Raw genomic sequence first — 15,299 nt, forward strand, 5'->3', positions numbered from 1 at the left:
AGGTTCCTCAAGCTAACTCCAGATTTTCTTCATTGCCCTCCTCCATGACCTTTTACTTCTTATCTGTTTATTAATGGTCGCCTCTGCTGGAATGTAGCCTTCTTCTCTCCCCAGGCACTAGACCACCATGCTCAACCACTCCTTTCCCTTTGAGAAGCAGAGTGGCATAGAGTTTTTAATAAAACCTCTTCTAGAGCCAGATTCCCTGGGCTCACACTCCGGGCTGTCTGCTGCCTAGCTGGGTTCTTCTTTTTTCCCCCAGATTCTATTTATTTGACAGAGCACAAGCAGGCAGAGGGAGAAGCAGGCTTCCCGCTGAGCAGAGAGCCTGATGTGGGGCTCCCTCCCAGAACCCTGGGATCATGACCGGAGTTGAAGGCAGATGCATTACTGACTGAGCCACCCAGGTGCCCCATAGCTGGGTTATTCTTTATGGCTCAGTTTCCTTTTACCCACGGGATGGTAAAGCTAGAGCGTTGTGGTGAGAATTGAATTTGCTCACAGTCACAGACTGCTCAGAACTGGGGCTTAGTATATGCTCAGAAGTGTTAGCCAGAATTAGATTCCAAGGACAGGAATGAGCTTGTATTGATAAGCATGTCAGGTGGAAGCCCCTACTTACCATGTTCTACTGTTTTCCCCACTTACAACCTCTAGAAGGGGATGTGGAAACAGTTGGGGAAACTATGCCTAGACTGTGAAGAGTTGTAAACTTCCCGGAAGGCGGGCTTGGGGATAGGCTTCCCATCCTTCTTGGCCTTTGACATTGGAATAAAGCTTGTCTGTAGCCATTTGAGGCTGATTTTCCCAGGGACCTTGCTGTGGTGGGGAAACCATGGCAGGTAGGGGGGAATGGAAGGGGTCACCTGGTTTTGAGGGAGACCTATCTTTCCCCAGGGATTGCCTTGGATGTCTTTGTGTGGAACTGAGCTCCTGTGTTCCAGGGTTGGGTGGCCAGCATCTAGAGCGTTAGGTCAGGTGAGTCAGTTGCATTCCCAGAGGCCTAGAGCTACAATCTTGGGTTGCTCAGGTTCTCAGAGCTGAGGTCAGCATGGTCAAAATGAGATGATTGTAAAGGCTGACTTCAATCCTAATTATCACTAAGTCCATGGTGGGATGATCTAGATCCCTCAAAAGCTTACTTCTCCAGACTGTTTCTTTCTTTTTTATTTTATTATTTTTTAAAGATCTTATTTATTTATTCACGAGAGAAAGAGAGAGGCAGAGATACAGGTAGAGGGAGAAGCAGGCTCCATGCAGGGAGCCTGACGGGACTCGATCCCGGGTCCCCAGGATCACACCCTGGGCTGAAGGTGGTGCTAAACCGCTGAGCCACCTGGGCTGCCCCTCCAGACTATTTCTTGTGGTTTGGGAAGTTTCAATGCTTCTCGCCCCAAATGACACCATTGGGTCAGGAGTCTTTGTTTGTGAGCCACGGAAGCCTGTTCTGGTTAATTGGAGTAGAAAAAGGATGCATGGAAAGTGGTCCCTTGGCTCACAGGGTTGATGGGAAGGCTAGAGGTCCAGGGCTGTTCTGGGGAGTAGAGCCAGTGCACAACAACCTCAAGGTCAACAGGGTAAAGTCCTCTGGGAGAGTCCCTCCTCTTGTTTCATGCATCTGCCCTTTGGCCAGGGAAGGGCTGGTGTTTGGACACCTGGTCCACCCACCAACTGCCTCTACCAGGGAGGAAGTAATTCTTTAGGACATGACGTGGCACTCTGGCATCTTGGGAAACTGGCACCATCATTCCCTACTTGCAGGTGGTGAGTAGGCCCTGAACTGTACTGTGCTTGGGAAACTTAGAAAACTCTAAAAAAACCGACTTGACAATTCTTTAATCATATTCCAATATCTAGACCATACGACTCTTCAGGTTCTGTAACTAAATTTCAGTTTGTACACCCATGACACGCAGTCACTTATTAACTGAGTAATTCCTGAGCCAGTCATTGCCATCATCCCAGCCTTGGCATTTACTGGAGCATTTTCATTCTCTGGAGACAAAAGCTTTCAAGCTTTCAAGATGTCAGGTTGACATTTATGTCCGAGGGTAATGATCTGCTGAAAGATGCTCAAGCATAAATTGGGAGTACTGTCCAGATGCCAGATGTGTTTGCCTAGCTGATATTTTTTGAGTACGTATTAGGTGCCTAGTATTGTATGCAAATTACTTCATTTGATTTCTTTATAATCATGCTGTGATGTACATGTGTCGTTATTCCCATTTTACAGCCAAGGAAACTGAGGCTCGGTGGGATTAATGGAGTTGCGAAGTGGAAAACTGGGGTCAGATTTTATCTTTGAGTTTAAAGCTCTGTACATAGCCAAAGGTGTTCCCAAGGGTGTCAAGTCAGATGTCTGTAAGGTAGATGAGTGAGATGAGCTTGCTGGAGCCTTTGAACAGCAGAGCGCCTGCTCTGATGCGGGAGTGTGCATCTATTTGACTGCTGACCAGCAGGAATATGGCTCATCTAGTGTTGCCCGGATTTTTTTTTTTTTTCCTCCTGTAAAAATGCCGACCTGGAAATGTAGTTTGTGCAGGCCAATTTCTCAAAGACCACGTATGAACCGAACAAAACACATCTCCAGGTCAGAAAGTGGCTTGTCAGTTTGCATTCTCTGCACGAGACTGGTCACAGCAAAGTTCCTTGCAGGATTTTGGCCACACGATGCACGGCTCAGAGCAAGCCCCTCCAAGGCTAGGGACCTGAAAAATGATGGTCTCCGGGAGTTCATGTCTCCATACAAAGGCTCCCCTGTTTGGGCTGCTTTTGCCTCTTGATCCTGCCATGTGTGCATTTTGCAGTAATGATTGTGCTGTGCGGATGCCAGGCTGCCAAAGCTGAAACCATTTTTAAAAATGTCTGTGTAATGTCACCCGCACAAGGGAATGAGCCACTTGGAAACCGTGCACAGATGCAGCGGAAGCCCAAGATATTAAAATCTTGAACAGTATCATTCTTGCTGAGATTTGCCTGGGTTAGGGATATGTTTTCTGAGACAGGATGCTAGAGAATATACAATTATAGCAATTTGCTAACCAGCCTCAGACCTTAATTAGTACAGGATCCTTGTTCTCACTGTTGTATGTAAATTAAGACTGTTTCACAAAGGGATTGTTTATGAGGATGGGTATGAGATAGAGACCTTCTGCCATTTTTTTTTTCCTCAAGGAAACTCTTTAAGAAAATATAACCATAAGCATTCTTAAATCACAGTGTGATGCAGAAGTGCCGAGAATTTTCTTTTAAAAAATGAGCATCGGTATTTTTTAACTCTATTTTGGCTCTTCTGCAGCGTAAGAAGTGCCATCCATGTACTGCGCAATGGAAAGCATTTATTTATGAGTTAGATTACCAGATTGTTCCTCACCCAAGAAGGTTTAAAATGTCCTGGAATTCTGAAGATGTTGGGTAGTAGGCTTTCCAAATGAGAAATCTACCTTCTCTTGGCCAGAGTAGCATCTGCTGTGCATGTGTTCTTGGGATCCTGTCTCCCCTGTTTGTGCAGTTCAGTTTTGTGGTTCACTTGTGGAAAACTTTGTGTTTGCCCCATTTTCCCCCCCCATTTTTGAAGCCTGACCCACGCTATATGTTTATGTGACTTCTGTTGTTCTAGAAGACTGTGATCTAAAATTGACTGCTTTAGTTTAAAAAGAACGGTTTCCTTTTCTTCCTCCAATTGCTGGTAGAGGTTAGGTACCAGGTCCAAGGCCTTTTAGAGATCCTGGTACTTTTTTTTGTCTGAAACTTTCAAATATAGGTTTGATCCCTTGATGGTGGGTATTCCACCATTGACTTGAGGGGAGCAAGTTTGGAAAGCCCATGTCTCATAGTGGGGGCGGAGTTGCAGTATCATGGGGCCCTTCCAACCATCACCCCAAGTCCCTTCTGCCCACCTCCATCTTTCTTGGGGATCTAGAAATATGGCATTTCATGGACTTTAAGAAAAAAAAAAAAAAACCCAAACCAAAAGCTTTATTGAGATATAATTCACATATTGTACAAATCTCCATTTTAAAGTATAAACTTTAAGTAGTTTTGAATATGTTCACAGAGTGGTGCAACCATCACCAGGACTGATTTTTACCATTTTCCTCATCCCAGTGAGAAACCGCATCCCCATTAATAGTCCCTCCCCATTGTCCCTTACCCCAGCCCTGACAACCAGAAATCTACCTTCTGTGTCTGTGAATGTACTTAATTTTGCTTGTTTCATACAAATGAAATTACAGAGTATATGACGTTTTGTGTTTGACTTCTTAGACCTGATGCTTTCAAGACTCATCCATTTTGTCTCGTGTACGCAAGTACTCTATTCCTTTTTACGGCGGAATACTGCTCTATCATGGGTATATTACATTTTGTTTATCCACTCATCCATCTGTTAACAGACATTTGACTTGATTCCACTCTTTGGCTACTCTGAATAAACGCTGATGTGAAAATTTTGTATGCGTTTTGTGGGGATGTATGCTTTGTATTTCTCTTGGTTATAAACCTAGGTAGGAGTCTGGGGTTTGGGGTCATAGGGTAACTCTGTTTAACATTTTGATGAATGTATAGATTTCTTTTACACATTAAAATCTCTCCCACATCTCTCCACCCTCTTGACCCTGTGTGTTTTCTACTAGCAACTCTTCTTGTTTCTGGACTCTTCTTCAAACCCAGACTCCTTACAAGAAGTGTCTATATTCATGTCTTGGATTCTTCACCTCCTGATATGTCCTGCTAGCTCCATTGTGGCTTCCACGTGGTCCCTCCACATTAGCTTTGTCACTGCACTTCTGCAGACTCCCTGTTACTTTTTCTGGTGGAGCTTTTCGGGGCTTGTTCACTTTGATCTGAAAGAGGTATTGGACATTGCTCTTCATTCGTCTCCTGGAAACCATCTCTTCCTTTGGCTGTTTTTTTTTTTTTTTTTTTGCCATCTCCATCCTGGTTCTCCCCCTCTTTCCCTGGCATATTCTCTTCGGCCATTAAGTGTTGGCGTTGTAGAAAGCTTGGCCCTGTCCTCCTCTCTCCCAGCGTGTTCTTTCCCTGAGTGATCTCGCCCACATCCGTAGCTTTGTGACTCACACATTTTTTATTTCCAACCTAGATTTTTTTCCTGAGTCATGAGGCAGAGAGGGCCAGCTGCCTACCTGGCTTGCCTACCTGTTGTTCACAGGGGTCTCAGACTCTGTGTGTCCCAAGCTGATTTCACATCTCCCCACCTGCTTTCCTGCTGCCCACCCCTCCCAGCCCCCAGCAAAACAACTGCTTTTCTACCTTGATGGATAAGCCAGGGCTATGCTAGTTGGCTGGGTCAGAGATATGGGAGTTATTCCTAATTCGTCTGTCCTTTTGCCTTTTTGTGTCATTTTCTTACTGTGTTAGGTCCTAAGTATCATTCTGTATGTTATCACTCTTGTAGAACAGTGGTCTCTTGGTTCGTCCTGTGGTCTCTGTCTTGCCCACCACCCAAATCTTTGTGCAAGGGACCTCTATGGCTCCCACCTCCCGTTTAAAGCTCTTACATGCTTTCTCCTTAGTTTTAGGATGAAGATCAAAATCCTAAAATCCCCATGTGTTGCCTCCCTGCCTATCCTTTCAGCCTTTCACTCTGTTCCCCTTTTCTTTCTTACTTGGGCCACACTGATCCTTTAGATTCCAGAGAGTGCCATCTCTAGCCATGGGATCTTTTCTCCTTCTTGGGAGATCCTGTCCTCACCTTTCTCCTAACCTCCCAACCCCCCTGAGTCTAAGGCTCTGGGTCCTGCCTTTTGTTTTCCTTGATCCTCCTGTGCCTGCTGCCTTTTAACTACTGCTGTGCCTGTTCTGGTCGGTGTGCAATAAATATTTATTTTGAACGAACGAGTGAATGGCTTGACTTTGTCTATCAGATGGATAGAACTTTTATCCTGGAGAACCAAGTAAAAACAGCCTTTCAGCTAGAGACGATGGCTTTGTTTCCAGCATAATCTGTGCCTGGAAATAATTACCCAAGCTCAGATGTCTGCTTTCCCTGAAACGATCGGTGGCCTGTCTTTCTTTCCCTCCAGGGATATAGCACTCTTTGAAATGGCCCCCTTCCCTCAGATTTCTTTCCCTTCTCAAAGTAGTAATACCACTCTGGTAGGGCCCTTTCCAAAACACAAGTCCGATTGTTCTGCTATTCTGCTTTAAATTTCCAAGGGGTCCTGAAGACCACTGTCTTGAGCAGAGAGAGATTCAAGGCCCCTACGTCCTGTCCTCATCCCTGCAGACCTGCCCCTTGTCCTGTACAGCCTTTCAGGCTGAGTGTGGGTCCTGTCATAGAGGGGGTTCTCCTGCTCCTCACAGAGGCTCACCTTTGCATGTCCTTCCAGACTGCTCTCCTAGATGACTGCCTTAGTATCACTTTCTCCTCATGCTTGGGGAGCCAGGCCCCCCTTCTTTCTGAGCCTTTATTTACACCTCCTTCAGTGGAGTCCTTTGGCTTCCAAAGTCAAAATCACCCTGGAAAGTCCCTTAAATTGTCCATGAAAGTACAACAATCAGCTCTGATCAGGCATTCTTATATGTACTAAAGGCTTGAGAATTTTCGAGCTGGGCTGAGGAAGGAATCAAAGGCTAGTCCACGTACATATTTCTAGGCATCACATCATTATGCCTTGAAGACACCTGCTAAATCCCTCAAGTAGGGATGGGTGGAGGATTCTGAGGTATTCTTACTCACTTGCTGTGCTGGCTTTTTTGTCTGTTTAATACAGAGCTTCTTACAGCGATGCTGTCTGCCATATGAGGTTGTTTACATTTACATTAATTTTTTCTTAAAGGTTTTATTTATTTATTTATTTATGAGAGACATACAGGGAGAAGCAGGCTTCTTGTGGGGAGCCTGATTGGGGCTTTGTCCCAGGACCCTGTGATCACAACCTGAACTACAGGCAGAGGCTCAATCACTGAGCCACCTAGGTGCCCCATTATTTACATTAATTAAAATTAAAAAAATTGTAGTGTACTAGCTACATTTCAGTTGTCCAGTAGTTGCCTGCAGCTTAGGTGGCCATATTAGATAGCACAGGTATGGCACATTGCTATCATTATAGAAAGGTCTATTGGACAGCACTGCTCTGTAGCTTTAACACCTTGGTGGGTGGTGTGCTGGATGCCATTGGTGAAAATTTTCTAGTCAGGGATCGGCACAGCATAGAAGATGCTGAATGAATAGTTACTGCATCAGAGATCAAGTTTTGCCGGTTCAGACCCTCCTGGACCTCCTCTTTTTTCCAAAAAGCTCTGTCAAGAGAGTATGGCTGTCTCCCTGTGTTCTCAAGTTGCCATTTCTTGTCTAGGCCCCACTGAACTGACTTTCTGCCAGGCCCCTTGACATCGTGAAACGCTGGCTGGGAGACAAATAGTACAAGATATGCTGGGCCACCCTCCTCTCTCCAGCCTCCCAGATAAACCGTCTGTTGTAAAATTCATTTACCTGTGTGTCTCTTTGCCTAAGTGGTTATGGGCACCACCAGGTCTGTCTCACCTCTGATCACCACAGTACTATAGGTTTATCGTAGCTGCTCAGTAAGTGTTTTTTTTTTTTTTTTTTTTAAGTATCTCTTCCAAGAAATATAAACTAATTATTCAGGGAAGAAAATGGATTATTGGATTTTCCTTTCCAGCGCTAAAGGTAACACATCTCTTTGTGACATAGGCAGGCCATTCCAAGGACTCAGAGGAGGTCCTGCAGGACAAACCAAGAGGATCCTTGGCTTTGTGCAAGATTTGGGACACTTGGGTGGCTCGGCTGCGGTTGAGCATCCGCCTTCGGCCCAGGGTGTAATCCTGGAGTCCCGGGATCGAGTCTCCTGTCGGGCTCCCTGCATGGAGCCTGCTTCTTCCTCTGCCTGGGTCTCTATGTCTCTGCCTCTCTTTCTGTGTCTCTCATGAATAAATAAATAGATTCTTAAAAAAAAAAAAAAAAAAAAAAGAAATCAAATACAGCCAGGAGCTCGGGATCCGGTTCTTAGTTGTTATCCAGGTGTTTGGGGGCCTAGGATGAAACTCAGAGGATGATTCACTTTTCATGCTTCCCTGCTGGGATGGGGACATGGCTGCTTTGGTTTACTCAGATGCAAGGTGAGACTTACAGCATGAGTAAGTGGGGCCTAGCAGAAACACAGCAGGTGGAGCCTTTCTAAAATGGAGTCTTTTCTGCTTCCCTATCTCATTTGTAACAAGCCGAAGTATACAAAGAAAAAGCTAAAAATCCCGCCCCCCCCCCCCCCCCCGCCCGTAACCGATGTTAAGTGATTGATAGATTTTCATTTATTCTTTCTCCCCCACTTAGAAAAATATAAACAAACTTCTGTAGGGGTGAAAAAGTTCTCTTCTGGATTCATCGGCCGGTCTGATAATTTGATTGATATAAGACACACTAACAGGATGAAAACAAACAAGCTTAATGCATGAATACATGAGAAAGACCCAGAAAAATGGAGTGACTCCCGGAAATGGCCAAAGATATCTCCTTGGACGCACCATCTTCAGCTGAAGACGGAGGGTGTTGGGGGCAGGGAGTTATGGGAGGTCACCAGGAAAAGCACGAGAACAAGAGTTAGGTTGTTATGCAGATTTAAGTCGTCTTCTCCTTGAATAAGAGTTTCTAGTTTATTCCCCTTTTCCTGGTATAGCTGGGGATATATTCTTACAAATGGAGATTTTCCTTACACATGTAAATGTATCTTACAAAAGGCTAATTTCTACCTGGTGTTTTCAGAGCTACTCCTGCATTTGCAGTTTCTTAAAAATAACCAGCCTGAATTAATCCTGGTGCTCCAGAGATGGGTTTTGGGGTGGCAAATCCCTCTCCCCTGCGGTACCAGGGTGGGGTTGAATTTCTGGGACTTGGCCATCCTAGCAGAGCGTCCCTTATCTCTTTTCCCTGTACTTGCCTTCTTGCTCTTCTCTGCTTTACTCTGCCTTTAAGAGATTTTCAAGATTAGATTTAATTACCTTGATGGTTAAAGAATAATAGAGACCTTGGCAAATGGGGAATTTTGCCTTCCATCCGTGGAGGGTGGGCAGCTTAGTGGATTGTTTCATGTGGAAATAGAGACCCTAAGTGGCCAGATCATCTGCTCTCTGTTGTTCAAGAGAAGCTAGTAATCTGGATTTATTCTAGGTACAATTTGTGCTAATTTAAAAAGTATCGCCTAGCTGGAACTGGGCTGAATTCAGTTTGAGGTCCTTCGTTGGACCACCACTGGCCCAGGCCATGGTTGTAGGCTGATGTCCTGGCTATAGCTCTCCATCTAGGTCACTGGATCATCATATCAGTTGTCACTAGGGCCCCCTTCCTAATAAGGTGACCTGGTTTTGTCCTTCATCTCTTTAGCCACCTCCAGGAACCCCCTATCCCCACACAGCAGTTGGGGGAATGTCATTCAAACTAGGTTGCTATTTCTTGGGTTGGGACCAGACACACTAGTTGGTGGGAATTGTTTGAGGAAATATGTACATTTAAAATCTAGACTTCTGTCTAGTCTGGTGAGGTAGAGACCATACAGAGCAGACTCACGGCTAAGAGCTGGATGGAAAGAAGGTGAACCTACCAAGTCCACACTGCTGCACTCATTTAGAGACGTGCTTGCGCTCCGCTCCCCTTGAGTCCTTGCCTCGTATTGTGGGGACAGAATCAGAGCATCCCAATGAGGATTCAGGGAGGGGTTTGAAAGAGATCCTCAGGCTTTTTTTTTTTTTTTCTTTTTTTAAGAATTTATTTATTTGACAGAGCACAGACAGAGGGAGCAGCAGACTGGGAGAGGGAGAAGCAGATTCCCCGCTGAGCAGGGAGACTGATGTGGGGCTAGAGCCCAGGATCCGGGGATCATGACCTGAGCTGAAGGCAGAGGGTCAACCGACTGAGCCACCCAGGCGCCCTATCCTCAGGCTTAAAATGGTCTGTGGAGAAAAAGGGCAGAGAATCAGGACTAAAAAATTTGGTTAAATGGTCATCATGGTGGGTGGTCTCCCAGTGGGGAGCTTGTTTTCCCTGGAGAAAGTCATTACCCCTCTTTAACTCTAGGTGACTCTGAGACAATAGCTCTCTGCAAGAAGAATGCAGAGCCGGAAAATAGGTGGCTTGTGAAAACCTCCGGAGTTTCCCCCTATGGTTTCTCAGTAATTGTGTTTAGCTGCAAGGCCCCATCCTGCTCGGGAAATAAATCCTTACTTAATCCCCTCCTTCTGGGGAAATGGGCTCTTTAGGCAAGAAACTGGAATGGCCAAGTACCTGTTGAGAAGGGAATTTCCTCTCTAGGGTTCTGGTTTCTCTCTTTCTCGGACCCTGAAATGGCCACGGCCTCTTTTGTGTCCTCTTCCCCATTAACTTTACACCCCTCCTGCCTTCTTGGATTGCTGGGAGAAATTCGTAGACCGGAAACAGGGAAGGGGAGCTTCTGGTGAGTCAGGTCTGCTGGCACACCTTCGACCTTAGCTAACCCTTGTTGCTCATTTACCTAGTCAGATGTGTGTCCTTGGGGATACCTCTGAGCCAGGCCCTGAGCCATGTGTTGCTCTATGGCAAAGAGAGACAGAAAAACAGAGATTGAGCTCACACTTTGGTAGAGACACAAAAAAAATCAGTGAATCAGCAAAAGAAGAAAATAATTTTTGATAATTTTCAGTGAGAGATGACTGCAGTGAAGACAGCAGGAACAGCAACACACAAATGCGTGGGCGCACACACATACAGAGATGCACACAACCAAACCACCCTTCAAGATGATAAGGGGGCTGGAGGCTGGAGGGTGATGTTTGAGCCAAGAGCAGTAGTTGCCAGGTGTGGGAGGATTAGGCATTGAACATTCTAGATGGAAGCGTCAGCAAGTATACATGAACTTGGCTTGTGTGTAGCCATTGTGGTTACGGTTCGGTGGAAGAGGGAGAAAAGGAGAAAAGACCTACCATGTGTGGGGGCCTGGTAGGTCTGGACAAGCTATTGAGTGTGTAGAATAAGCCCCTCAAATTTTAAGCAGGGGCTTGCCTGTCTTACCTAGGTTTGAAGAAGGCTGCTGTCGAGGGGCAAGTGAATAGTCCTGGTGCTTTGGCTTAAGGTGGGCAGCTGTGAAGGTAGGACTGAACAAGATAGGCCAGATGATGGGCAGGGAAGGAACACCTCTCTACGGAGTGCTTGCTCTGTGCCAGGCACTACGTAGGCACTAACCCTGCAAGCTTGGGCATCCTTAATACATTCTGCAGGTTGCTAGAAATCAGGCCAGTTTCGAGACCCTCATTTGAGGAAGGCTGAGAAGGAGGAGTCTGGGGGAAGAGGTTCTGTCCGGAAGCATGGGGTGTGGTCCTGAGGGCCACCTAGACTGTTCTGCTTTTATCTGGGAGGAAATTCTGAGCCATGCAGGGATTTTGAGCCTGGCTTGGCTGAACCTGTGTCAGCCTGAGGACTTGCTGGGAAAGTTTGTGTCTTCAGTGAAACTTTTTTCCCCTCCAGGAACAGTCAGGGAAGAGCTAGTCTGGTGCACATGTAGGTGAAGGTGCGAAAAGACTTGGGGAGACTGTGTTGAGCTTTCACGATAACACGTGAGATGTGTTTGTGTGGCATGTGTTGTCTCATTGAATTCTTTTTTTTTTTTTTTTTCTCTCATTGAATTCTAATAAGCCTTTCAGGAAGGTTCTAGTAATCGTAGCTGAATTTAACTTAGGCTCAAAAAGACTTGCCAGAGGATACACAGCTGGCAGGTGGCAGTGCTTGGAGTCAGACCTAGTGGTACGGCTGATTAGCCCGCACACTGCACAACAGTGCCGGGTTGACATTGGCCCACAGCAAGCACACCCTCGGTGATAAGAGAATTACAAGGTGGTATTGACAGCCCTAGGGAACTAGGGAACCAGTCTACTGACTGGTGCAGTTAAGAGCTTTGGAGTGGGAACCAGCTGCAGTGGAATTGCCAGCACCACATGCTGAATTGGGGTGCATGCATTTGAGCGCATAAATGACTTTGTTTCTTGGAATTGCATCCATCAAATGGCTGCAAAAACATCATCCCTCCCCAGAAGGGATTCTAAAGAGGATAATCAAATCCCATCTTAAGAAATAGTAGGTGTGAATTGCACAAGCCCTGTTTGAGAAAAAGAACTGTTTCTCTTGCCAGCTCTGACCTTTCTCCTGACTTGCGTTGTTCACAAACTCCTGCTATTTTTCCTGGTCCCTTTTTTATTAGTGTGTAATCAATCAGTTTCACATTCTCTGTGGAACATATTCTACATTCATCCTCTGTTGACCAGCCGGTTCATCGTGGGACTCTTTTTTTTCTCTGGGCCTCAGTTTCTTTCTTTTTTTAAAATATTTTATTTATTTATTCACGAGAGACACAGAAAGCAAGCGAGCGATCAAGAGGCAGAGACACAGGCAGAGGGAGAAGCAGGCTCTATGTAGGGAGTCTGACGTGGAACTCGATTCCAGGTCTCCAGGATCAGGCCCTGGGCTCAAGTCGGTGCTAAAGGGCTGAGCCACCCGGGCTGCCCTGGGCCTCAGTTTCTTTATCAGTAAAATGGGACTACTTAGTATCTACCTTCTTGTAGAACCTTGGTGAGGAGTAAATAAATTGATCATTTGCATTTAGAACAGTGCCTCAGAGATAAGTGGTCAGCAAAGGGCAGCTACTATTATTATATGTTTCTCTGGCTGTCTTTCCTCCAGGGCGGGGACCTTCCCCTGACAGTTCCCTGGGTAGGCTAGATGTCTAGTAGCTAGTTGCTCAGTGACCTTGTCGACAGTTGGGTTCTTGTTTTCTTCTGTTTGAAATGTGCAGTCAGGGCCACCAGGTGAAGTATTAGGCATTATTTTCCTTTTTAATAGATACAGATGCCTCCGTGGGTGGTGTATTTACACAAGGTCGGACTTGCCTGGCAGCTCACTGGAAGCTTCTTTACACCAGGATTTCTCAACCTCGGCTCTATTGACATTTTTGGGCCTGATCATTGTGGGGCTGTTCTGTGCACTGTAGGGTCAGCAGCATGCCTGGCTCCCACCACCTTCCTTTTTCTAGTTGTGGCAACCAAAAAACTGTTTCTTGACATTGCCGAGCGTCTCCTGGGGAGACCCGGTGAGAATCACGGCTTTCTGCTGTTCTAAACACCTGAGCCCCCTGCAAGTGTCACCTGATGAATGCTGGGCCAGCCCTGAGCGCCTCCTGCGTGCTGGGTGCTGGAGGTGCAGATGCAGCCCCTGGCATGTAGTGAGAGCTCTGGTTTTCTTGTAACCACTTAAAAATATTTTAAAGAGTTAAATACCCAAACGCGGTCAGAAGGAACTGAAGGAGGAGTTGGGAGTGTTTCCTGATTTCCTGGGTATTTCTCCAGGCCTCTGCAAACCCAGAGCCTACACAGCCCCAATTTCTTTCCCTCAGGTCTATTTCTGGCCAAAATTTTTTCACTTAGGTTTTGTTCTGTGCCAGCACATAAAGATGAGATTTCTTCTTCGTCCCATTTTATGGCTGCATGAGCGTTTTTTTGCATTTCAGCCTCCTGGTGCTGACACTGAAGTTGCTTCTTCCATCTTTGGCTTCCATAGGACGTGCTGTCTTGGCTGTGCCAGTGGGCTGTCCTGTACATTCCTGAGCTGGGGAGCAGGGAGTGGGTGGGCGTACTGATACCCAGGTGACCTTCCCTAGGTAAGATGCGACCTGGTCTGAAATCATTGCTTTGTCAAAGGACCACAATGAGCTGACTCTAGAGGGTCTGTCCCCCTCCCCCTCCTCCTCCCCAGTGTCCTAGCACTTTTCATCTTCATCAAGGTGACTTCCCGAGAGGTCGGCCCCACACCCAGGCCGGCCCAGGGCAGTGTGGGGAGCATCGCCTGGTTACCAGCAGCTCCCTTTCCTTCATCTGAGCCTCTTTATTTCCCCTTCCTTCCTCTGTGCCCGCTAGTCCGCATCGGCTGCCCCGGGGCAGAGTCACCCTTTTATTTCTGAGTTGGCTCTCTGATGGCCACAGTCCCGCTCCCCCTCTCCCCCTTTGCAAGCCACCCACCAGCACCTGAGCTTTCTAGAACCTGAGCTGGGCCCAGGGATGGGAGGGACCGGGCTCAGCCTGGATAAATAATGCAAATAGTTTCCTCCACAGGGACCCACTCCTCCCGCAAGCCCTCCCCGCGCAGCCAGCTACGTAGCAAAGGCCAAAGGCAACCGGTTCCTCCACACTGTCTTTGTGGTGACTTGGCATAGCTGACGGCCCCCGAGACGCACACACGTTGGGCGCACGCAGCCTTTTGGGCCTGGGCCTGCTCAGGCGGTGGGTGGAGTGCCGTGGTTTCTGGCCTGGGGTTGGGCCCTGCCTCCCCTTGCTTTTGTGAAATTTGAAAGAGCTTGGCATTCTTGAACCAGGAAATTCCTGTTGAGATGTTGTCCCTTTTCCAGAAGGCCTCATCCCCCCGGAGGGGGAGAAGGGGGCTGGGTGGTTGCAACCGCCTCTAGTTGTTGAGGGCAACACAGTTGAATTCATTTGTAAATCAGCCTCTTTTCCCTGGATTGAGACAATTTCTGTCCTGCCTGTGGAGTTTGGAGGTTCACCTTTTCCATGCGAATGCTGTTGAGTCGCCTCAGTCCGCCTGATTTTCAGGGAGGGACCTTCAGAGGGAGAAATGCACCGACATGTAGCGGGAATATGGCTTTCTAAGGAGAGGCATATCAGAAGTAAGGTTAATTTGAAAATTATTAGAAAAGAAAAAAAAGCTCAAAACCCCTTCACATCGCAAACCAGCACACTCCCTTCTGGACTTCTCACACCAGCCAGCAGGACAAGGGCAGTTTGTTGCGTTTATTCACATCCGGTGAAGCAAATGGCTCTTCGGTGCAGTGTGCTGAGGCTTCGCCGGGCTGCTGGCTGTCGAGGGTGATAAATTAGAGCTGAGAGCCTGGGGACATGGAGGCGCGTCCCCTGCCTCAGACTGCCCGACTGCAGAGAGGTGAGGGTGACCTTCCCGAGCCGGGCCACCTAGTGCATACAAGACAGGGGCTGGCCTGGTAAGTGGTGACTCTTAGCCTGTCCTCTTTGCTGCTTCCTCCTCCCCCTGGGAGAGGCTGCTGAGGATCCGGAAGCAGGAATGTCTGCCGGGTGAGAGCCTCAGTTCTCTTTCAAAGAGAGGGGAGGCCCTGTGAGCAGCAGAGCTTTCTCAATGGCAGGTAAGCGCCCCTTTTCAGGGTTACCTGCCCCTCGCTTGCTTTGCCTCTGAGGTGCTCGGGAATCCTGGAACAGTGACATTTTTCCCCCCAAGTTGAGAATGACCCTTTTGTTCCACAGCCTTATTTCCATACCAA

At 47.1% G+C, this 15,299-nt stretch overlaps 1 protein-coding gene across 29 annotated transcripts in view; it reads left to right on the plus strand.

Moving 5' to 3' along the window:
* Window positions 1-15,299, plus strand: part of ZMYND8 (zinc finger MYND-type containing 8) — a 127,170-nt gene that overhangs the window by 15,497 nt on the left and 96,374 nt on the right. The window contains exon 1 of one of the 29 annotated variants that reach the window (XM_041732219.1): window positions 12,444-15,005. The exons of 27 other annotated variants lie outside the window; for them this stretch is intronic. Coding sequence is in view for 1 of the 2 variants with exons in the window: in XM_041732217.1 (XP_041588151.1) it covers window positions 15,158-15,164 (7 nt within the window). In the remaining variant the exon portion in view is untranslated. One more of the 29 variants, XM_041732217.1, reaches the window with a different exon arrangement.

The sequence above is a fragment of the Vulpes lagopus genome, chromosome 18 (genome assembly GCF_018345385.1).
Source record: "Vulpes lagopus strain Blue_001 chromosome 18, ASM1834538v1, whole genome shotgun sequence".
Taxonomy (NCBI): domain Eukaryota; kingdom Metazoa; phylum Chordata; class Mammalia; order Carnivora; family Canidae; genus Vulpes; species Vulpes lagopus.